Below are 23,885 nucleotides of genomic sequence, written 5' to 3'. Positions count from 1 at the left end.
TGTGCTTCTAACTGTAAAGGGGTGTGGCTAGTGATGTAACCACAGAGACATACGATCCTACATAGCAGGATTGTATGATCTCTGCAGCTACACCAGGGAGAATGACAGGAGGCTTTGTTTACATCAGCCGCCTGCCTTTCTCCCTCTGCACCGGGAAGTTGCGAGTGACCGGCGGACATCGGGTCCGCCGGTCACACGCGCGGACATGTCAGGGAACGAGCGGGGGTGGGAGCGCGCCTCCGGCGGCGCTCACTCACCCCCTAGAGGCTTTCAGCTGAGCGATGTAGTACAACGTCACTTTGCCTCTACGGGGCTGACTGCCGCCGTAAATAGTCGTGCAAGTGGTTAATAGATTGGTTTGGCAAGAACGGTCCTTCATGAATCCATGCTGATTACTTCTAATAAAAACGTTTTCATCAGCAATTTCTTGTATATAGTCCCTTATCATCCTCTCCATTAGCTTACAAACTATTGATGTTAGACTGACTGGCCTGTAGTTCCCAGGGATATATCTCAGCCTTTTTTAAATATCAGTACCACATAGGCTTTCCTCCAATTAGCTGATACCATTCCAGGCAGTAAACGGTCCATAAAAATTAGGAACAATGGTCTGGCTATCATCTTTTTCCCCAGTGTTCCTTGTTCCTAGGATTTTACCCCATTTAATATCATGTAGCATAGTGCGCAGTTTAGGGAAGTTGGCTCTTTTGAAATTTAGTGTGCATGTATTACCCTTGTGTTTCCTTTTCCTGTGGTTTATACTGAAAGTAATTAACCTGTAATTGCTGTTTCCTAAGTCGTCCCGTATTTCCACATCCGCAATCAGATCTGTGTTGTTTGTAATCAGTAGCAGTGGCGTAGCGTGGGTTGTCAGCACCCGGGGCAAGGCAAGTAATTTGCGCCCCCTAACCCGACTTTGAGGTAAAAAAAGTGTGAAAGGGGCCTTCAGTAATCAAGGTATAGTGCTCCCCCTTTCAAAGCAGAGTTACCAGTGTGCCCCCTTTCCATGCAGAGAGACCAGTGTGCCCCCTTTCCATGCAGAGTGACCAGTGTGCCCCCTTTCCATGCAGAGAGACCAGTGTGCCCCCTTTCCATGCAGAGAGACCAGTGTGCCCCCTTTCCATGCAGAGAGACCAGCGTGCCCCCTTTCCATGCAAAGAGACCAGTGTGCCCCCTTTCCATGCAGAGTGACCAGTGTGCCCCCTTTCCATGCAGAGAGACCAGTGTGCCCCCTTTCCATGCAGAGAGACCAGTGTGCCCCCTTTCCATGCAGAGAGACCAGTGTGCCCCCTTTCCATGCAGAGAGACCAGTGTGCCCCCTTTCCATGCAGAGAGACCAGCGTGCCCCCCTTCAATGCAGAGAGATCCTCGTGCCCCCTTTCAATGCAGAATGACCAGCGTGCCCCCTTTCAATGCAGAATGACCAGCGTGAGATGGCATAGGCGAGGCTTGGCTTGCAACGCCACCCCACCCTACACCAATGGACAGGTGAGGCACAGTCCAGCCCGCCCCGACCCGCTATTTTCAGCCATAGGGCGGCCGCGCTGGACTTATCCCAGCCTAAAGATGGAGGCAGCCGCAGACAGTGTGTGAACTGTGTATGTCAGAGTCAGACAGACAGAGTGACACTGCGGATGCGCCCCCCCCAGATGTTGCGCCCGGTGCGGCCGGCCCCCCCTGCACCCCCCACGCTACGCCACTGATCAGTAGTTCTAGTAATGCATTATCTCTTGTTGGTGCATTCACCGACTGATCCCTGAAACTATCCTGCAAGACCTTTAGGAAATGGCAAGTCTTTCATGAATGAGCGGTTCCTCCTGCCCAGTCGACATCTGGATAATTGAAATCTCCAGTCTGGATAGCATTGGCCTGCCGTCACTCCTAACTGGGATAGGTCAGACTCCTCTTCCTCCCTTACCTTACATGCACTATTACTTTACCATTGGTTTCCTCCCTTTGGAGCTCCACCCACAAGGATTCCACCTCCTCCCTTGCTCCATTAGTAATGTCGTCCCTCATGTTCACTTGCAAATCATTCTTGATGTTACATAGTTACATAGTAAATGGGTGTATGTGATTCCTGCGCTGTCCGGAGTCTTGGAGACTCCCTGATGCTGCACCACTGATACTGATACTTAACAGTTAAAAGAATATTATAGTGGGGGTAGTGGCGCGCTTCAGGGGCTGGATGTTGGTGTATAAATAAATTGGTGTGTGTTGGGTATTAAAACATTTTTTTTTTTTTTTTGTTTCTATAATATTTCGTTTTGATAGGTGTACATCACAGGTGTCAAACACAAGGCCCGCAGGCCGAATGCGGCCCCCCAGGCCATTTCATGTGGCCCTCGCACCTCTCATGCAGCTGTGGCAGCCCCCTTGTCTCTGCCCCCACCTTTTCTCTGTAGTTAGCAGCAGAGAGGACAAAACTCCTTTGCCAGATCCTGCAGTACTCTGTGCAGCTGCAGAAAGGCTCGTCTTTGCCCCCCCCCCTCCTCCTCAGCAGTCCGCATCAGAGAGGAGGGCAGAACTCCTCCTACAGATCCTGCACCTCTCTGTGCAGCCGCAACACCACCTTGTCTCTGCCTCACCTGGTCTCAGCATTCAGAAGACTCTGGAAGCTGACTCAAGCCCTTCTCTGGTTCTCCTCCAGACCCTGCACTTCTTCCCAGATCCACCCTCTGGTAAGGGGGTGCATTGTGATGTAAGGGTGTAAGGGGGCGTGGGGTGCTCTGGACATCTAATCTTACAGATATAACCGGCCCTTTGAGGGAAACCATAATGCTGATGCGGCCCGCGATGGAAGTGGAGTTTGACACCCCTGGTGTACATCAATAAGCGCTGATTGGAAAAAGTGCCGGTCACTCGGCGATCGGCGGGGGAGAGGGAGAATGTCAGGCAGCTTGTGTAAACAAGCCACCTGTCATTCTCCTCGCTGTAAAGACACTGATCACACGGTTCTACTATGTAGATCCGTTGATCAGTGTCCTTACAGCTCAAGCCACAGCCAATCACAGTAGAAAGCACGCCCCTAGGGATACACACAGCCCCTCCCTCCCAAATAAAGTTAACCCCTTCACTACCAGTGTATTTTTACAGTAACAGTGCATATGTATAGCACTGATTACTGTAGAAATGTCACTGGTAACCCCAAAAGTGTCACAATGTCAGTCAAGGGTCCGATCTGTCCGCCGCAATGTCGCAGTACCGCAAAAAAAATCGCAGATCGCCGCCATTACTTGTTAAAAAACAACAAAAATGACAAAAATCTTTCCCTTTGTTAGTAAACGCGATAACTTTTGCGCAAACCAATCAAAATACGCTTTTTGCAATTTTTTTTTTTTTACCAAACATAGGTAGCATAAAACAAATTGGCCGAAAATGTTAAAAAATTTTGATTTTTACATTTTTTTGGGGGGGGAATTTCATATAAAAAAATGTGAAAAATATTGTTATTTTTGCAAAATTGACGCTCTTTTTTTGTTTATAGCGCGTGATCAAAAAATCGCACAGGTGATCAAATATGACCAAAAGAAAGCTCTGTTTGTGGGAAAAAAAGGACGCCAAATTCGTTTAGGTACAGCGTCGCACGACCGCGCAATTGTCCGTTAAAGTCACGCAGTGCCGAATGGCAAAATACCCCCTGGTCGGAATGGGGGTAAAATCTTCCGGGGCTTAAGTGGTTAATATATGAACATTTATTTATACTCATTGTGGTCACTTTTTGGAGTCTATAAGGTGATTGTAGGAAACACGCAGCACTTTAGATGAGCACCACTGTTTATATGTCACTATATTATTTATTTATTTAACCACTTGCCGACCGCTCACATGGAGCGTACTGCGGCAAAGTGGCTCGTTCCCCTCCAGCGACGTAGACCTACGTCGCTGGACTCCTCCCCCTGTAGGCGGCGCTCGCGCGCCGCCGGAGGCGCGCTTCCGCTGTTTTCATTCACAGCGGGAGTCGGGCCAGGGGAGGAGCAGCGGCGATCGCCGCTGCTCTGCCCCGATCGTCGGGGAATCGAGTGAGGAGATCCGCCTACTTGTGTAAACAGAGCGGGCGGATCTCCATAGTGACAGGGACTGACAGATCGGAGTGTTCAGCATAGCTGGACATCTGATCTGTCCCTCTGTCACTTAGTCACCTCCCCCCCCACACGTCAGTAAGCACCAGGCATACATTAACCCCTCCCTCTCCAATAAAAATTAACCCCTTCACTGCCAGTGTCATTAGTACAGTAACAGTGCATATATATAGCACTGATTACTGTAGTAATGTCACTGGTAACCCCAAAAGTGTAAAAAATGTCAGTCAAGGGTCCGATCCGTCCGCCGCAATGTCGCAGTCCCGCAAAAAAAATCGCAGATCGCCGCCATTACGCGTTAAAAAAAAAAACACCAAAAATGACAGAAATCTTTCCCTTTGTTAGTAAACGCAATAACTTTTGCGCAAACCAATCAAAATACGCTTATTGCGATTTTTTTTACCAAACATAGGTAGCAGAAAACAAATTGGCCAAAAAATTTAAAAAAAAATTGATTTTTACATTTTTTGGGGGGGGGGGGGGAATTTCATATAAAAAAACGTTAAAAATATTGTTATTTTTTCAAAATAAAAGCTCTTTTTTTGTTTATAGCGCAAAAAGTAAAAATCGCACAGGTGATCAAATACCACCAAAAGAAAGCTCTGTTTGTGGGAAAAAAAGGACGTAAATTTCGTTTGGGTACGGCGTCGCAAGACCGCGCAATTGTCAGTTAAAGTCGCACAGCGCCGAATCGCAAAAAGTGGCCCGGACGTAAGACAGCAAAATCCTCCGGTGGTCAAGTGGTTAATAGGAACATTGTATTCAAGTTTTTATAATCATTGATGGTATTGGTGGAATATATATTTATTTGATGTAAGATTTGATGTCAGCACACCTGTATATTTATCAGATATACGCTAATTGATCTTCACGTATTTGATGATTTAGGAAGCACATTGCACTTTGATTTGCCCAATCACAAGAAGGACTACCTAAATTTAAGATTTATTTAATTTTGTAGCACATCGAACACCAATGCACTCAGCACTTTTTTCCAATCAGCGCTTATTGATGTACACCTATCAAAACGAAATATTATAGAAACAAAAAAAAAAAAAATTTTTAATACCCAACACACACCAATTTATTTATACACCGACATCCAGCCCCTGAAGCGCGCCACTACCCCCACTATAATAGTTACATAGTTACATAGTAGTTGAGGTTGAATAAAGACAATAGTCCATCCAGTTCCCCCTGTGTAGGTGTGTGTGGCCGTAATCATCTCTCATACCCCTGAATGTTCTGATCCTTGAGATGTACGTCTAAGAGTCTATTGAAAGCCACCATACTTCCCGCAGAAACCACCTCTTGTGGTAGACAATTCCACAATCTTGTAGCCCTAACAGTAAAGAACCCCCCACGTTGCCTGAGGTTAAAACGCTTCTCCTCTAATCACATTGTATGTCCTCGAGTCCTCATGCAATCCCTTCGACTGAACAGCTTTTTTTCTATGCTGAGATCCCCATTGAGATATTTATAAATTACTATCATGTCCCCTCTGGCGATGGTCTATTAGCCCAGCCTTTTTCAAACAGGGTGCCACCCTGGAGTGCCTTGAGGTTTTTTCAGGGGTGCCTTGGCAAAATGCCTAAATATTGTCCAAAACCTGTATACAAGCTGGCATGTGGATGAAGGCTGCCTTTTTAGTTACATAAAGCCATGGGTTTTCACCATTACAACCTTCTAGCTGCCAGGTTCCTAATGACCAATGGCATCATCAGTTGAGGAGGATGTCAGTCTCCTGCATAGTATAATTGTTTGACCCTACCCTGCCCTTCTCCATCAGCGTTTGGGTGATAGAGAAAAACTGAGGGAGAAGAGAAACATAGGATTACTAGTTAGTACCAGTTTGCAAAAGTGTATTTGCTTTGGAAGAAAACATCACCTCAAACGTTGGGTGTCCAACTTGGACTTTTGGATGTTGCTGCATTGTGTAAAACTATTAGAATAGGTTTTAAATTTTAGAATGGGGCGCCTCTAGACTGTCCATCATTTTTAAAGGGTGCCTTGACTGAAAAAAGGTTGAGAAACACTGTTCTAGGCCATTCCAGCCTTGTGTAGGTCTACAATCTTGGACAGCTCTTTGGTCTTGGCCATGGTGGAGAGATTGGAATCTGATTGGTTGATTCTGTGGACAGGTGTCTTCTATACAGGTAACAAGCTGAGAATAGGAGCACTCCCTTACAGAGAGTGCTCCTAATCTCAGCTCATTACCTGTATAGGTAACGATATAGGCAATGGTCTTGTAGTCCATTCCAGCCTTGTGTAGGTCTACAATCTTCTCCCTGACATCCTTGGACAGCTCTTTGGTGTTGGCCATGGTGGAGAGATTGGAATCTGATTGATTGCTTCTGTGGACAGGTGTCTTCTATACAGGTAACAAGCTGAGATTAGGAGCACTCTCTTACAGAGAGTGCTCCTAATCTCAGCTTGTTACCTGTATAGAAGACTTCTGGGAGACAGAAATCTCGCTGATTGATCGGGGATCAAATACTTATTTCACTCATTAAAATACAAATCAATTTATAACTTTTTTGTTATTTGTTTATTTACTGGATATTTTTGTTGTTATTCTGTCTCTCACTGGTAAAATAAACCGACCAATAAAATTATAGACTGATCATTTCTTTGTCAGTGGGAAAACCTACAAAATCAGCAGGGGGTTTCTTCTCTTATTGTATCCCCAGCTCACAAAACAATACATTTTGCTTATTTGCTCCATTCTGTTCTATTAAAAATATACCATTAAAAGTACTTTGTTATATCAGTTCAATAATCCTGCCAGAAACCCAATGAGCTGACTCTCATCCGGTACCATCTTTACAGATCTCTGAGGACTACAGGTAATGTCCTCCCTTTGTTACAGAGAAGAGGAGAAGGAAGGGGGTCTAACACACATCATATCCTAGTCCAGGGGTCAGCAACCTTTTTCTTCCTTATGGGCCGGATTCAATGTATGTGAATGTATGGAGGGTCACATTCACCTGTTAATAAATGAAGATAATAATAATTCTAACATAGTAATAATAACAGTACAGGTTTACCTCACTTTGAGGTGCTTCACTAAAACAAAGCCAGTTCACCTTGAGGGAGCAAGCAGGTTCACGCCCTCGAGGATCTGGCATCGCTGCAGGGTCTCCCACCCACCCCCCATCCCTTACATAACACAGCCCCACACCTCTGCCCCCTTTTCATTACACAGCCCCACACCTCTGCCCCCTTTTCATTACACAGCCCCGCACCTCTGCCCCCTTTTCATTACACAGCCTCCGCACCTCTGGCCCCCTTAACATTACACAGCCCCGCACCTCTGGCCCCCTTAACATTACACAGCCCCGCACCTCTGGCCCCTTTAACATTACACAGCCCCGCACCTCTGGCCCCCTTTACATTACACAGCCTTCGCACCTCTGGCCCCCTTTACATTACACAGCCTTCGCACCTCTGGCCCCCTTTACATTACACAGCCTTCGCACCTCTGGGCCCCTTTACATTACACAGCCTCCGCACCTCTGGGCCCCTTTACATTACACAGCCTCCGCACCTCTGGGCCCCTTTACATTACACAGTGCCGCACCTCTGGGCCCCTTTACATTACACAGCCCCCCACCTCTGGGCCCCTTTACATTACACAGCCCCCCTCCTCTGGGCCCCTTTACATTATACAGCCCTGAGCCTCTGGACCCCTTTACATTACACAGCCACACACCTCTTGCCCCCTTTACAATACACAGCCCCCCACATCTGGTCCCCTTTACATTACACAACCCCCACACCTCTGGATCCCTTTTACATGACACATCCCCCTGCACCCCTTAACAATTACACAGCCCTGCACCCCTGGTTTCCTTTACATTACAAAGCCCCTGCACCCCTGGACCCCTTTACATTACACAGCCCCCTCACTGCATATTACACAACCCCCCTGCATATTACACAGCCCCCCTACACATACACCATGCATATTACACAGCCCCCCTACACATACCCCATGCATTTACACAGCCCCCCTGCATATTACACACCTCTGGGCCCTTTTATATTACACAGCCCCGCACCTCTGGCCCCCTTTACATTACACAGCCTCTGCACCTCTGGGTCCCTTTACATTACACAGCCTCTGCACCTCTGGCCCCTCTTTACATTACACATCCCCCTGCACCTCTGGACCCCTTAACAATTACACAGCCCTGCACCCCTGGTTCCCTTTACATTACAAAGCCCCTGCACCTCTGGACCCCTTTACATTACACAGCCCCCTCACTGCACATTACACAACCCCCCTTCATATTACACAGCCCCCCTACACATACCCCATGCATATTACACAGCCCCCCTGCATATTACACACCTCTGGACCCTTTTATATTACACAGCCCCGCACCTCTGGCCCCCTTTACATTACACAGACTCTGCACCTCTGGGCCCCTTTACATTGCACAGCCTCTGCACCTCTGGCCCCATTTACATCACACAGCCTCCGCACCTCTGGCCCCTCTTTACATTACACAGCCTCTGCACCTCCGGGCCCCTTTACATTACACAGCCTCCGCGCCTCTGGCCCCCCTTTACATTACACAGCCTCTGCACCTCCGGGCCCCTTTACATTACACAGCCTCCGCGCCTCTGGCCCCCTTTACATCACACAGCCTCCGCGCCTCTGGCCCCCCTTTACATTACACAGCCTCTGCACCTCTGGCCCCCCTTTAAATTACACAGCCTCTGCACCTCTGGGCCCCTTTACATTACACAGCCTCCGTGCCTCTGGCCCCATTTACATCACACAGCCTCCGCACCTCTGGCCCCCTTTACATTACACAGCCCTGAACCTCTGCACCCTTTTACATTACACAACCCCCGCACCTCTGGCCCCTTTACATTACACAACCCCCACACCTCTGGACCCCTTTTACATTACACAGCCCCCTGCACCTCTGGACCCCTTTTACATTATACAGCCCCCTGCACCCCTGGTTCCCTTTACATTACACAGCCCTGCACCCCTGGACCCCTTTACATTACACAGGCCCTGCACCTCTGGACCCCTTTACATTACACAGCCGCCCACTGCATATTACACAGCCCCCCCCCCGTGCATATTACACAGCCCCCCCCCCCCCCGCAGCTCTGCCTACCTTGCCCCATACAGAGAGGGAGGCAGAGCGGAGCGGGTAGCTGAATGAGAACATGGGAGAGACACACAGCCGCACTGATAAGACAGAGGGAGCTTCCGGAGTTAATTTTTCATATTACTAAGCTGGTGATTGGTTGCTAGGACCACCTAGGAAAGTTAACTCCGGAAGCTCCCGCTGTCTTATCAGCGCGGCTTACTTAGGTTACTTAAAATATCCGCGGGCCAGGTGCACGTGAATCCATCACGGCCACGTACGGGCCAGACATTTAACGGCGGCGGGCTGGTTGCGGCCCCCGGGCCGTAGGTTGCCGATCCCTGTCCTAGGGTGACAACACTGCTGCTCCATACAGTATGGCAAATGAGTGTTGTCACCCTAGGACAGGAAGTGTGTTACTGGCAGGATCACCAGTATAACAAAAAAGAAAAGAATGCAGTAATGCGGCTACCACATCTAAGGACCAGAAAGGTGCAATATATTACATTTCTGTTTGCTGGGAATATCAACTTTCCAGTAGGTGGGGCCTAATATGAGACTATGAAGACTATGAAGTCTTAACCACTTCCTTACGTCTGGACGTCATATGATGTCCAGGGCTTTAAGTGGGGATATCTGAATGATGCCTGGCGATTCCCTGCACCATAAGAACAATCATAGAGGCTGTTCAGCCACTTGATTGTTCTTACAGGCGGTGGGAGGGAACACCCCCCCCCCCCCCGCCCTCCGGTGCTTCTACCGGCTCGCCTGTGAGATCAGACAGCCGGACAAAGGAATCCGCCGGTGGCGGAAGTACACCATAGAGACTGCTGAGGACCAGATGGTCCCTGGCAGACTCTATGACTCTCGGACGCGACGTGATGACGTCATGCCCAGCCTGGCAGTTATCTTTACTGCCATGATCTTGGCTGGACAGCCAAGATTTTTTTTTTTTATATCAGGCTTTCCAGCCTGTAGGAGAGATCTGAGGTCTTATTGACCCCCCGCAGCACACCGGTGCTTCTACTGGCTCGCCCATGCGATCAACGACCCGGAGAAAGGAACCTGCCAGTGGCGGAAGTACACCATAGAGACGGTCCCCGGCAAACTCTATGACTCTCGGACGTGACGTGATGACGTCATGCCCGGCCTGGCAGTTATCTTTACTGCCGTGATCTTGGCTGGATAGCCGAGATTTTATGTTTTTTTTTTTTATATCAGGCTTTCCAGCCTGTAGGAGAGATCGGAGGTCTTATTGACCCCTCGCCGCCCTTCGGTGCTTCTACCGGCTCGCCCGTTTGATCAGCGAGCCAGAGAAAGTAACCTACCATAGAGACTGCTGAGGACCAGATGGTCCCCGGCAAACTCTATGACTCTCTGACGCGGCGTGATGACGTTACGCCCGGCCTGGAAGTTGTCAATACTGCCGTGATCTCTGGATAGCTGAGATTGTTTGTTTTTTTTTTATGTTTTTTTTTTTATTTCAGGTTTTCCAGCCTGTAGGAGAGATGTGAGGTCTTATTGACCCCCGATCTCTCCATAAAGAGGACCTGTCATTCACTAATTCTATTACAAGGGATGTTTACATTCCTTGTAATAGAAACAAAAGTGATATAAAAAAAATTAAAAGGGAAAGTGTAAAAAAAAAAAAAAAATAAAAAAAAAATAAACAATAAACAATAAAAAAAAAATGTAAAGTGCCCCCGTCCCTGCGTTCTCGCACGCAGAAGCGAACGCATATGTACCCGCCGTTCAATCCATACATGTGAGATAACGCTGCGAACGTTAGAGCGAGAGCAACAATTCTAGCCCAATATCTCCACTGTAACTCTAAACTGGTAACCTGTAAACATTTTTAAAGTGTTGCCTATGGAGATTTTTAAGTATCGAAGTTTGGCATCCTTTTACCAGTGTGCGCAATTTTAACCACTTGCCGACCGGTCACGTTGACCGTACTGCGGCAAAGTGGTTCGTTATCGTCCAGCGACATAGTACTACGTCGCTGGACTCCTCCCCCTGTAGGCGGCGCTCCTGCTGTTTTCATTCACAGCGGGAGTCAGGCCAGGGGAGGAGCGGCGGCGATCGCCGCTGCTCTTCCCCGATCGTCGGGGAATCTAGTTTGGAGATCCGCCCGCCTGTGTAAACAGAGTGGGCGGATCTCCTAAGTGACAGGAAGGTTTAGATTGCAGGGTTCAGCATAGCTGAACATCTGATCTGTCCCTGTGTCACTCAGTCACCTCCCCCCACACATGTCAGTAAGCACCAGGCATACATTAACCCCTCCCTCTCCAATAAAATTAACCCCTTCCCTGCCAGTGTCATTAGTACAGTGACAGTGCATATATATAGCACTGATTACTGCAGTAATGTCACTGGTACCCCCAAAAGTGTCAAAAATGTCAGTCAAGGGGTCCGATCTGTCCGCCGCAATGTCGCAGTCCCGCAAAAAAAAATTGCAGATCGCCGCCATTACTCGTTAAAAAAAAAAAACACCAAAAATGACAAAAATCTTTCCCTTAGTTAGTAAACGCAATAACTTTTGCGCAAACCAATCAAAATACGATTGTGATTTTTTTTTACCAAACATAGGTAGCAGAAAACAAATTTGCCAAAAATTTAAAAAAAATTTGATTTTTACATTTTTTTTGGGAGAATTTCATTAAAAAAAATGTGAAAAATATTGTTATTTTTTCAAAATAAACGCTCTTTTTTTGTTTATAGCGCAAAAAGTAAAAATCGCACAGGTGATCAAATACCACCGAAAGAAAGCTCTGTTTATGGGAAAAAAAGGACGTAAATTTCGTTTGGGTACGGCGTCGCACGACCGCGCAATTGTCAGTTAAAGTCGCACAGCGCCGAATCGCAAAAAGTGGCCCAGACGTAAGACAGCAAAATCCTCCGGTGGTAAAGTGGTTAAAGAGTGACATGTTGGGTATCTATTCACTCGGCGTAACATTACCTTCACATTGTACAAAAAAAATTGGGATAACTTTAGTGTTTTTTTTTAAATTCATAAGGGTCCTTTCACACGGGGCGGACCGTATTTTCCACTGCTCAGGCACTTTTTTTTTTTTTTGTAAATTCTTTATTTATAGTAGGTAAACAAGGCATACATTACAGTCAAAAGCGTATACAGAAATCAGACCAATGTGACCGGTAAAACAGACATCTAACTAATTCCATAACACTTTTCTTTTTTTTACACGGACACGGATGACACTCTGGAGTGTCCAGTCCGTATGTCCGTTTATCATCCCATCCGTTTGCAGATGATATACGGACATAATGCATGTCAATGGGATTGCGGATGTCAGTGGGTGACACCGCTGACATACGTTTTTGTGTCCGTTCCCTTTTTTAAAACGGAAGAAAAAATAGGGTTCTCTTCCGTTCCAAAAAACTGAATTGATCGGAAAGGACACAAATCGGATGTCAGCAGATGGTCATCCGCTGACATCCGCAATCCCATTGACATGCATTATGTCAGTTTTTCATCCGCAATCGGATGGGATGAAAAACGGAAATACGGAACGACCGTGTGAAAGGACCTTAAAACTGTTTTCCCCCCCCCCCCCCCAAAAAAAACACGTTTGAAAAATTTCTGCGCAAATACCGTGTGACATAAAAAGTTGCAATGATCGCCATTTTATTCCCAAGGGTCTCTGCTAAAACATATATATACAGTATATAATGTTTGGGGGTTCCGAGTAAATTTTCAAATGATGATTTTTACATGTAGGAGTGGAGTGCCAGAAATGGCCCGGTATGGAAGTGGTTAACCACTTGCCGACCGATCACTGAGCTGGTACTGCGGCAAAGTGGCTCGTTATCGTCCAGCGACGTCGCTGGACAACGCCCCCTCTCGGCGGCACGCGCGCGCCGCCAGAGGCTCGCTCCCGCTGTATTCAGACACAACGGGAGTCGGGCCAGGGGAGGAGAGGCGGTGATCACCGCTGCTCTTCCCCGATCGTCGGGGATCAAGTGTGGAGATCCGCCCGCTTGTGTAAACAAAGTGGGCGGATCTTCTCTGTGACAGGCAGGGACAGATTGCAGGATTCAGCATAGCTCAACCTGCGATCTGTGTCTGTGTCACACAATCCCCTCCCCCCACACACGTCAGTAAGCACCAGGCATACATTTAACCCCTTAATCACCAATAAAGTTAACCCCTTCCCTGCCAGTGTCATTAGTACAGTGACAGTGCATATTTATAGCACTGATTACTGTAGTAATGTCACTGGTCCCCCCAAAAGTGTCAAAAATGTCAGTTAGGGGTCCGATCTGTCCGCCGCAATGTCACAGTCCCACAAAAAAAATCGCAGATCGCCGCCATTACTAGTGAAAAAAAATAAACAATAAAAATTACAAATCTTTCCCGTAGTTAGTAAACGCAATAACTTTTGCGCAAACCAATCAAAATACGCTTTTTGCGATTTTTTTTTACCAAACATATGTAGCAGAAAACAAATTGGCCAAAAATGTTAAAAAATTTAGATTTTTACATTTTTTGGGGGAATTTCATATAAAAAAAATGTGAAAAATATTGTTATTTTTGCAAAATTTACGCTCTTTTTTTGTTTATAGCACAAAAAGTAAAAATCGCACAGGTGATCAAATACCACCAAAAGAAATCTCTGTTTGTGGGAAAAAAATGACATCAAATTCGTTTAGGTACAGCGTCGCACGACTGCGCAATTGTCCGTTAAAATAATGCAGTGCCGAATCGCAAAATATAGCCTGGTCAGGAATGGGGGTAAAATCTTCCGGTCTTAAAGCGGTTAAAAATACTCTCATATAGAATTTATTTGTCAAAGACATGGAGCTAAATACATTTTGGCCTAAATATATGACAAAAATTGAATATATTGGATATTTTTTAACTGTCAAAGTAGAAAATGTCAATTTTTTCAGAAAATTTTCGCTCTTTTTTTATTAATATCACAAAAAACGAAAAGCGCAGAGGTGATAAAATACCTCCAAAAGAAAGCTCTGTTTGTGGGAAAAAAAGATGTAAATTTTGTTTGGGTACGGCGTCGTACGACCGCGCAATTGTCCGTTAAAGTAATGCAGTGCCGAATCGCAAAATATAGCCTGGTCAGGAATGGGGTAAAATCTTCCGGTCTTAAAGCGGTTAAAAATACGCTCATTGAGGATTTTTTTGTCAAAGACATGTAGCTAAATACATTTTGGCCTAAATATATGACAAAAATGTAATATATCGGATACTTTTTAACTGTCAAAGTAGAAAATGTCAATTTTTTCGCAAAAACTTTTTTTATTAATATCGCAAAAAATTAAAAGCGCAGAGGTGATCAAATACCACCAAAAGAAAGCTCTGTTTGTGGGGAAATAAAGGACGTAAATTTTGTTTGGGTACAGCGTTGCATGACCGCGCAATTGTCAGTTAAAGTCGCGCAGTGCCAAGTTGCAAAAAGTGGCCTGGACGTAAAGCAGGAAAATCCTCCGGTGGTAAAGTGGTTAAAGTTCCTTTTTTTTTTTTAGAAATATTAGTAACATTTACCTGAAACCAATTTTTTTCTATTTCAATGATTTTTATTGAATATTTTTTCGTGCTTTTCTCATTTTTACTTACTTGTTCTAACCATGACGGTTGTTCTTATATAGATTTGTAGAGTCTCCCTCTAGTGGCTGTCTGCATGTTAAGCACTGATGTCAGCACCATTGCTGAACTCCTGAAACTGTACCGAATAAGATACCGGGATGATATTGTGTCCAATAATTCATTATCAGCCTTTACATTCCACAAAGATTTTTCCTCAGACATTGGAGCAGTAAAGCTCAGTCACTTGTAGCACTTCTACACATGGTGCACAGTAAGCGGTATATACACCCCCCCCCCCCATGTGCACACAATATGAAATATACACAGACACAAGAATTTTAAAATACTTTGAAAACTATTTATAGTAAACTTGCAAGTTAAACATTTTGCATGAAAAATATAAATCCCTTTAAATATGTTTGAACAAACTAATAATGTATCTGATGTGATGGAAAGGAGGGAGTGTGCTATACAAATATCCTCATAAATAAACGTGTAAAGGGAGGACGCCCGTCCCTTCTCTACCAATCAGAGATTGGACTGGGCGGAGCGAGGGATTTTAATTTGCCAAGCAAAAAAAATAGAACTTATATCAAAAAAGTTTTTCTATGTTAACCACTTTACCACCGGAGGATTTTCCTGCTTTACGTCCAGGCCACGTTTTGCAATTCGGCACTGCGCGAATTTAACTGACAATTGCGCGGTCATGCAACGCCGTACCCAAACGAAATTTACGTCCTTTTTTCCCCACAAAACAGAGCTTTCTTTTGGTGGTATTTGATCACCTCTGCGCTTTTCATTTTTTGCGATATTAATAGAAAAAAAGCAAAAATTTTGCGAAAAAAATTGACATTTTCTACTTTCTATCCAATATATTCAATTTTTGTCATATATTTAGGCCAAAATGTATTTAGCTCCATGTCTTTGACAAAAAAAATCTCAATTAGCGTATTTTTAACTGCTTTAAGACCGGAAGATTTTCCCCCATTAATGATCAGGCCCTATTTTGCGATACGGCACTGCGTCATTTTAATGGACAATTGCGCGGTCGTGCGACGCTGTACCCAAATTAAATTGATGTCCTTTTTTCCCCACAAACAGAGCTTTCTTTTGGTGGTATTTGATCACCTGTACGATTTTTATTTTTTGTGCTATAAACAAAAAAAGAGCGAAAATTTTGAAAAAAAAAATATATATTTTTCCCATTCTGCTATATAACATTCCCCAAAAAAAATTTAAAAGTCAAAATTTTTTAACATTTTAGGCCAATTTGTTTTCTGCTACATATTTTTGGTAAAAAAAAAAATCGCAATAAGCGTATTGTTATTGGTTCGCGCAAAAGTTATCGCGTCTACTAACTACGGGAAAATTTATGTCATTTTCATTGTTTTTTTTTTTTTTCTAGTAATGGCGGCGATCTGCGATTTTTTGCAGGACTGCGACATTGCGACGGACAGATCGGACCCTTGACTGACATTTTTGACACTTTTGGGGGTACCAGTGACATTACTGCAGTAATCAGTGCTATAAATATGCACTGTTACTGTAATAATGACACTGGCAGGGAAGGGGTTAACCCTGTGCGTGATCAAGGGGTTAAATGTGAGCCTAGGGGAGTGATTCTAACTGTGGGGGGGGGGGTGTGGCTTGTGAAATGACCATAGAGACATGTGATCCTATATAGAAGGATCACAGGCACTTTGTGATCATTCCAGGGAGAAGAACGGTCGGCTGTGTTTACAACAGCTGCCCGTCCTTCTCTCCCAGTGGGGAGCGATCGAGAGTGTCAGGCACACGCATCGGCTTCCCCGCTGACGATTGGGGGCAGGAGCTTGCCCCCTAGCTCCTCCCAGGCAAATGACGTACCCATACGTGGTTTTGCCTGGGAGAGCCACTCTGCCGCCACATATATACAGTATGCGGTTAATATAGCAAAGATTAAAAACATAATTCACATGATCAGTGCTGTAGTTTAACCAATTTGGACGAAATCCCAAAGATAATGTATAAGTGTGTGTAGATCGACATGTTTCGCCCTATTGAGGGGCTTCTTCAGGATCCATTTACAAGAAATTCTATGCACTACATGAATGCAAATAAATGTAAGATAGTATAACATAATCATTTGATGAGACATCATTACACCATAATTATTAACAATTCATATCATAAATAACAATCTTCACAAAAAAAAGTAGTGCAGGGATCCTCAAACTATGGCCCTCCAGCTGTTGCGGAACTACACATCCCATGAGGCATTGTAAAACTCTGACATTCACAGACAGGACTAGGCATGATGGAAATTGTAGTTCCTGAACAACTGGAGGGCCATTGTTTGAAGACCCCTGACGTAGTGCATAGAATTTCTTGTAAATGGATCTTGAAGAAGCCCCTCAATGGGGCGAAACGCGTCAATCCACATGCACTTATACGTTATCTTTGGGATTTCATGCAACCGCTACAGGAACCACCTTAGAGAAAAGGCTGCAGGGACCAATTACATCTTCTTGAGTGTAGAAAAAGGTATTTGCTCCTTACTCAGTGACCACTAGACATAATCTGCATTTAAACCGTGTTCTTTGTAATTCTTAGAGTTGGGATTGAATTACTCTTATTATCAGTATAAATATCCATCTCACATCAGTATGTTAGTCCTACTCTCTCTCTTGCTCAAGACAAGAATGCTCTTTAGATGAGGATTTGCTCCTTTTGTATGTGGCCGGTCTTGATACCTCTTCATTAAATGCATTTTCCATGAGCCCACGTATAGACTGTCGTACTTTACTCTTCATGTCTTTCCCCATGAAGACGTACAATATCGGGTTAATACAACTATTAAAGTGAGCCAAAGCCTGAGCTGCAGCATTCAAGGAAGCCACAAGTTGATCTTGAGAGTACAGCATAACCATTCCCATTATGTGGTACGGCGCCCAAGTGATGAAGAATGCCACTATTATGACAAAGGCCAATCTGGTGGTTTTTCTTCCTGGTTTTAAAAGTCGTATATTTTGTACTTTAAAAGCCAGACGGATGTAACAGGAAGAAATGATAAGGAAAGGAATCAGAAATCCAAAAACCATTCGAGTAAGAGTGATGGGAACCATGAAACCTTTCATATAGATGCATACAGTTCTATTATTCTGAATTTCCGTTGTCCGGTAGATGCCTGCAGGTAGACCCAATACGATGGACAAAATCCAAATACCCAAGCAGACGATCCACACTGTCCTGAAGCTGCGGTGATTTTTGGCCCGCACAGGCCAGACCACCAGGATACATCGGTCGATGCTGATGGCCACCAGGGTGAAGACGCTGGAGAACATATTGAGGATGAGGATGCAGGGTAATATTTTACACAAAGCGTTTCCATACAGCCAGCGGGAAGAGAAGATATTAGCTAGGATGAATGGGACAAATGAGCAACAGATGATGTCGGCCAGAGCAAGGTTCCAAAACCAAACGGTGCTGACTCTGCGTTTCATCTTCACTCCGGTGACCCAAAGCACCAGAGCGTTGCCGGGGACCCCCACAAGGAAAATGACAAATAGAACCAGGATGATGAAAACGTTCCCATAGCTCAAAGACTTGGTTGTGTCCGTCACATCGCTGATATTAGACATCTTTATTTTCTATAGAGAAATAGATATACAGAGAGTTACTGGATGTGTGAGATCATTATTTTGTCTTCGTGAAGGAAGCAATGTATCCCTACTGTATCATATAAGACAAAGATCTTTTTTACTCCCTCTCCACTGCTCTCTTTTTTGTTTTTTATTCTCTCTAATTCTTTGTTGTTGTGCCTCTATCTTTATTTTCCTCTGTAACACCATTTCTTTTTTGGCTTTTTCTTTCTCCCTCTCTCCCAGTCAACACCACCACCACTATCACCAAAAATAACAACAACACCATCAACACCACCAATGCCAGCACCACCATCACCACCATCACAGCCAACATCACCAACAACACCGCTACCACCATCAACAACACCACCACCACCATCAACAACACCAACAATAACAACAACACCAATAACAACAAAAACACTACCATCAACACCACCAATAACAATACCACCATCACAGCTAACACCACCAACAATACCACCGCCACCATCACCACCAACAACACCACCACCAACACAGCCAACACCACCAACAACAACAACACCACCAAGACTACTGCTACCACCACCACCAAAAACACCACCAATACCAACACCACCAATAACAGCACCACCAACACAGCCAACACCAACAACAACAACGTCAACACCACTGCTACCACCACCAAAAACACCACCACTAACACCACCAATAACAATACCACCAACAACACCACCGCCACCACCAATACAGCTAACACCAACACCACCACCAACAACGTCAACACCACCAACACCACCGCTACCACCACCAAAAACACCACCACTAACACCACCAACACCACCACCAACAAAAACACCACCATCAACACCACTAATAACAGTTCCACCATCACTGCCAACACCACCACCATCACCACCAACACCATCGCCACCAACAAAAACACTATCAATATGAACACCCCCAACACAGCCAACACCACCGCCACCATCACCACCACCAACCACAACAGCAACAAAAACACCACCAATAACAACACTATCATCACCACCAACACAGTCAACATCACCACTATTACCACCAACACCACCACCAACAACAAAAAACAACACCACCACCACCATCAACACCACCACCAACAATAAGGAAACCCAACAACATCATCACCACCAACACCACTGCCACCCCCAACAATAACAACACCACCACCAACAAAAACACCACCACCAACACCACCAATAACAACACCACCACCAACACCACCACTGCCAACACCACCACCAACAACACCACCAACACCCACACCACCACTGCCAACACCACCACCAACATCCACACCACCAAAAAAACCAAGAACACCAATGCCACCACCATCACCACCAAAACGCTATTGGTTCTTTCCCCCCCCCCCCCTTTCTCTCGATTTCTTTTTTTCATAAACATTTTTATTGAAATGTGTCTGTAACAAGTTACAGTATAAGCGAATAAATACAAGTCTAATAAAGTTTACAATATCACAGTATCATACACAAGTAGAATCACAAAAACCACAAGGATGTTTTACAGAAAACCCTCATACATTTAAGGTAAATAGTGCCATATGGGGTAAATCAAGTGCAACATGGAATGGTGCTACGGTTCCTTAGGCAGCTCCCCTGTTCGAAAAAGGCTGTAAGAAAAACACCCCAGCCACCACCAACAATACCAACAACACCACCAACAAAAAAAAAAACACCACCAATAACAACACCACCATCACTGCCAACACCACTGTCAACAACACCAACAGCAACATCACATCAAACATCACCGCCACCACCACAAACAAAAACACCACCACTAACAGTACCACTAACACCACCAATATCAACACCGCCACCAACACAGCCAACACCACCACCTTCACCACCAACAAAACCACCACCATCAGCATCAACAACACCACCGCCACCAACAACACCACCACCTTCACCACCAACAAAACCACCACCATCACCCCCAACAACACCAACGCCACCACCACCGCCACCACCACCAACATCACTGCCACCAACAATAACAACACCCACACCACCAACAAAACAAAGAACACCAACACAAATACCAATACCACCACCAACACCCTATTGGATTGTCTATTTCCCCTTTCCATGCTTTATTTTTTTCTTTTTTTTTTTTTTATATAAACATTTTTATTGACATTTTTCTGTAACAAATTACAGTGTAAGCAAACAGATACAAGTCCAACAAAGTTTACAATATCAAAGTATCCTACACAAGTAGGATCACATAAAGGACAAGGATGTTTTACAGAAAACCCTCATACATTTGAGTTAAATGGTGCCATATGGGGTAAAGCAAGTGCAACACTGAATTGTTCTACGGTTCCGGCTGTAAGGGGTTTCCTAGAATAATCCAGAAAAAAAGACAAGATAGAAAGAAAACAGAAAAAGAAAGAAAGAAAACTTTCTCTATTTCACCCTTTTCACTTTCTCTCCACCTTTACCTTTTTACCTCTTTGTTCTTCTTGTACCTAACTTTTTCTTGACCTTTCCCTACTCTCATTTGCCTATCTTTTCCTCTCTCTCTTCTTTGTCCTTCCCCACCAGTCTCACCCTCTTGTAACCTTTCTCCTCTCACTTTTCTATCTCACCCCCCCCCCCCCCCCTTCTCTTCATATTTCTCTCCTTCTCCTATCTTTGTATCTCTCTCCTTCTCACTTTTCATCTCTCTCCTTTGTATCTCTCTTCTTCTCTCTGTCTATCTATCTTCATCTCACCCACTTATCGTTGTATCTCTCTTTCTCTTCATCTCTCTCTTACCTTCGTATCTCCCTATCTCTCTTGTCTCTCTATTTCTCTCTCTCATACTCTCTATTTTTTCTTTGTATCTTTCTCTATCTTTACCTCTATTTATCTCTTTCTCTCATACCTTTGTATCTTTCTCCTTCTCTCTCCTCATCTCTCCCTCTTACCATTGTATCTCTCTCTCTTTCTCCCCCACCCACCTCACCCTCTTCTCCTGCCTCTCTCTCTTTCCCATATTCTAACTCCCCTTCCCCTCTTACCCCCCTTTCCCCCTCCCCCCCCCCTCTTTCTATGTCATCCCTTACCCCCTCTCCCAATAACTCCTACCCAGAATAATTTTGTCTGTAGAACTACATAACAACCAGAACTCTCGGGGATATGTCGCTCACTGATATATGCACCCAATGAATGAAGATATTTAGATGTATGATCCATTAGACGAAGAGCCAGTGAAATCTGACATTGTCCCCATACAGAGTACTTATCTCTATAGTTAGATAGGAGCTCTAAGCAGAAGGTACAGAAGACATGGAGACTATTAGTATAGATGGTGGCATCCATCCATTGAGGAAGGACGTCTTCACGGCCGGTCTTACCTCCACCAGTCCTCAGCAGGAGAGTTTGCCACTTCCTCAGAATATAGCTCTGCTTACACTGTTCTTCTTAAGGTTAATTTCACATAACTGTTAGTACATCACAACTTCCTTCCTGCAAGTTGTTTAGTTAGAATTTTCACCTAAGCTAGACAATATGGTGCAAGATGATGGTTTCCAATGTGCTGTGAGTGGTATTTGTCATATCGGTTGTCTTTATTCTTTGTTGGTCCTGGTGAGAACTGAATGGAGAATCCCAGTTGTGTTATATTATTCCTTCTGTATGTAGCACTGTCCCCGTAGGGGAAGATAAGAACAGCGCCACTCTAAGTGCAGTAAACTCAATACTTTATTTGACATCTAATAATGCTGGGTACTCACAAGATAAACGATTAAAAAGCATGATGAACGTGTGTAAAAAGATCCATTATTCCAGTGCCTGGGCGAGGAGGGGCTGATGTGCTCCAAACAAGTCCGTCCGACTGCGGGAGTAAGCAGTATCCGGCCCCCGAGGACACCTGCAACGCCTCCGGCGGCGGACTTCCGGGTTGGGCGTAGAGCGTGGGCGTGATGACGTAGGCGACGCGTTGTCGGAGCGTGCGCTCCTTCCTCAGGCCTATGAACCCGCCATCTTGGAGAAGGGCATTATATAAGGGAGGAATGCTCGACTGCCGCAGGGTCCTAAGAGGAGTCCTATGCGGCAAATACCCTCACTGAGGACACCTGGACGGCAGTTCGAGCCTAAGAGCTAAGTGGGTATGGTTGAATATATGCACACAGAGTATACATAAATAGATAAAAGTGGTCATATACTACAAACTACAGAATTACTAAAAGAAGAAAATGACAGAGATGATAAATAGAAACCTAATAGTAGGAAATATAGTATCTGGAACCGATCCTAATGGCAGCAACAAATAATAATAATAATCCAAATAATGTCCAATAATAATGTATATATATAATATATAATAATGTATATATATAATGTAATAATATATAATGTAATAATAATAATACAATAATGTCCAAATCATTGCCCCTTAAAATCTCCGATACGTTAATTGACCCAGAGGGCAGATACCTTTTTATTAAAGGACATGTCTGGCAAACTCCAATAACAATCGCTAACATTTACAGCCCAAATAAAGCGCAAGTTTCCTTTTTTAGGGATGCGTCTGCTTCCCTTGCAGCCTTCCAAGAGGGAGTGGTGATCTTGGGAGGTGACTTCAATGTGGCCCTTAACCCGCTTGAGGACACCTCCACGGGAACAGCTTCCTTGCCATTTGCGGCTTTGCGTAGAATAAAGCTGCAGTTGCAGGAACTCACTCTACATGACACTTGGCGAATCACACACCCCAACACCAAAGATTTTACATTTTTTTCAGCCCCTCACAATAGATACTCCAGAATAGATTACTTCTTCATCTCCCAAAAAGATATCCCTTTTATTGACAGCACCTCCATCGAACCCATGTTTATATCAGACCATCACCCAATCACACTGAAAATAACTCTTCCAAAAACTAACCAATTCACCAAAACTTGGAGACTAGATCCCACATTACTAGCTGATTCCAAAAATACAGATAAAATTTCTACCCAGATCTTAGATTTCTTCCATCTCAATGATACCCCTGATTCCTCTCCTTTATCACAATGGCAAGCTCATAAATGCAATCTCAGAGGACTATTCCTCAAGCTTTCAGCACAACGTAAGAGAACCCATCAGAACTATATCAACTCTTTACTACAAAAAATAAGCTCTCTAGAATCATCACACAAGAAATCAAAAGCCCAATCCACTCTTTCTGAACTAGAAGAATTAAGACAATTACTGAGAAACGAATTTAACAAAAAATTCAGAAAAAGATTCACCCTATCCCAAAAATTATTCTATGAATTCGGTAACAAAAGTAGCAAATACCTAGCCAGAGCCTTGGCCTCAAAAAAAAGCTCACATATAGTCCATTCCCTAACTTCAACACAAGGTGGGAAGCTCAATACAAACGAAGATATAGCAAAAGAATTTGCAAAGTACTACACCAAGTTGTATAACCTGAATGACCCTTCCACTCACAACTCACGTCCCCCAGACAAAACACGACTGTTTAAGGACTTCCT

At 44.6% G+C, this 23,885-nt stretch overlaps 2 protein-coding genes across 2 annotated transcripts in view; one reads left to right on the top strand and one right to left on the bottom strand.

The window, feature by feature from the left end:
* Window positions 1–23,885, top strand: part of LOC309563528 (C3a anaphylatoxin chemotactic receptor-like) — a gene marked incomplete at its 5' end in the record, with an annotated part of 113,001 nt that overhangs the window by 56,529 nt on the left and 32,587 nt on the right. The window lies entirely within an intron of this gene.
* On the bottom strand, window positions 17,411–21,676 carry LOC309564147 (C3a anaphylatoxin chemotactic receptor-like; the record flags this gene model as incomplete). Its single annotated transcript, XM_082268776.1, has 2 exons — window positions 21,570–21,676; window positions 17,411–18,385 (listed from the first exon to the last, which is right to left on the bottom strand). The coding sequence occupies exon 2, from the start codon at window positions 18,374–18,376 to the stop codon at window positions 17,411–17,413; it is 966 nt and encodes a 321-aa protein (XP_082124902.1). The 5' UTR covers window positions 18,377–18,385; window positions 21,570–21,676.

This window comes from Pelophylax lessonae, assembly GCF_965119305.1.
Source record: "Pelophylax lessonae genome assembly, chromosome: 9".
NCBI classification, from domain to species: domain Eukaryota; kingdom Metazoa; phylum Chordata; class Amphibia; order Anura; family Ranidae; genus Pelophylax; species Pelophylax lessonae.
The sequence above is the reverse complement of the archived record's forward strand: the minus strand, read 5'-3'. Positions and strand labels throughout refer to the sequence as shown.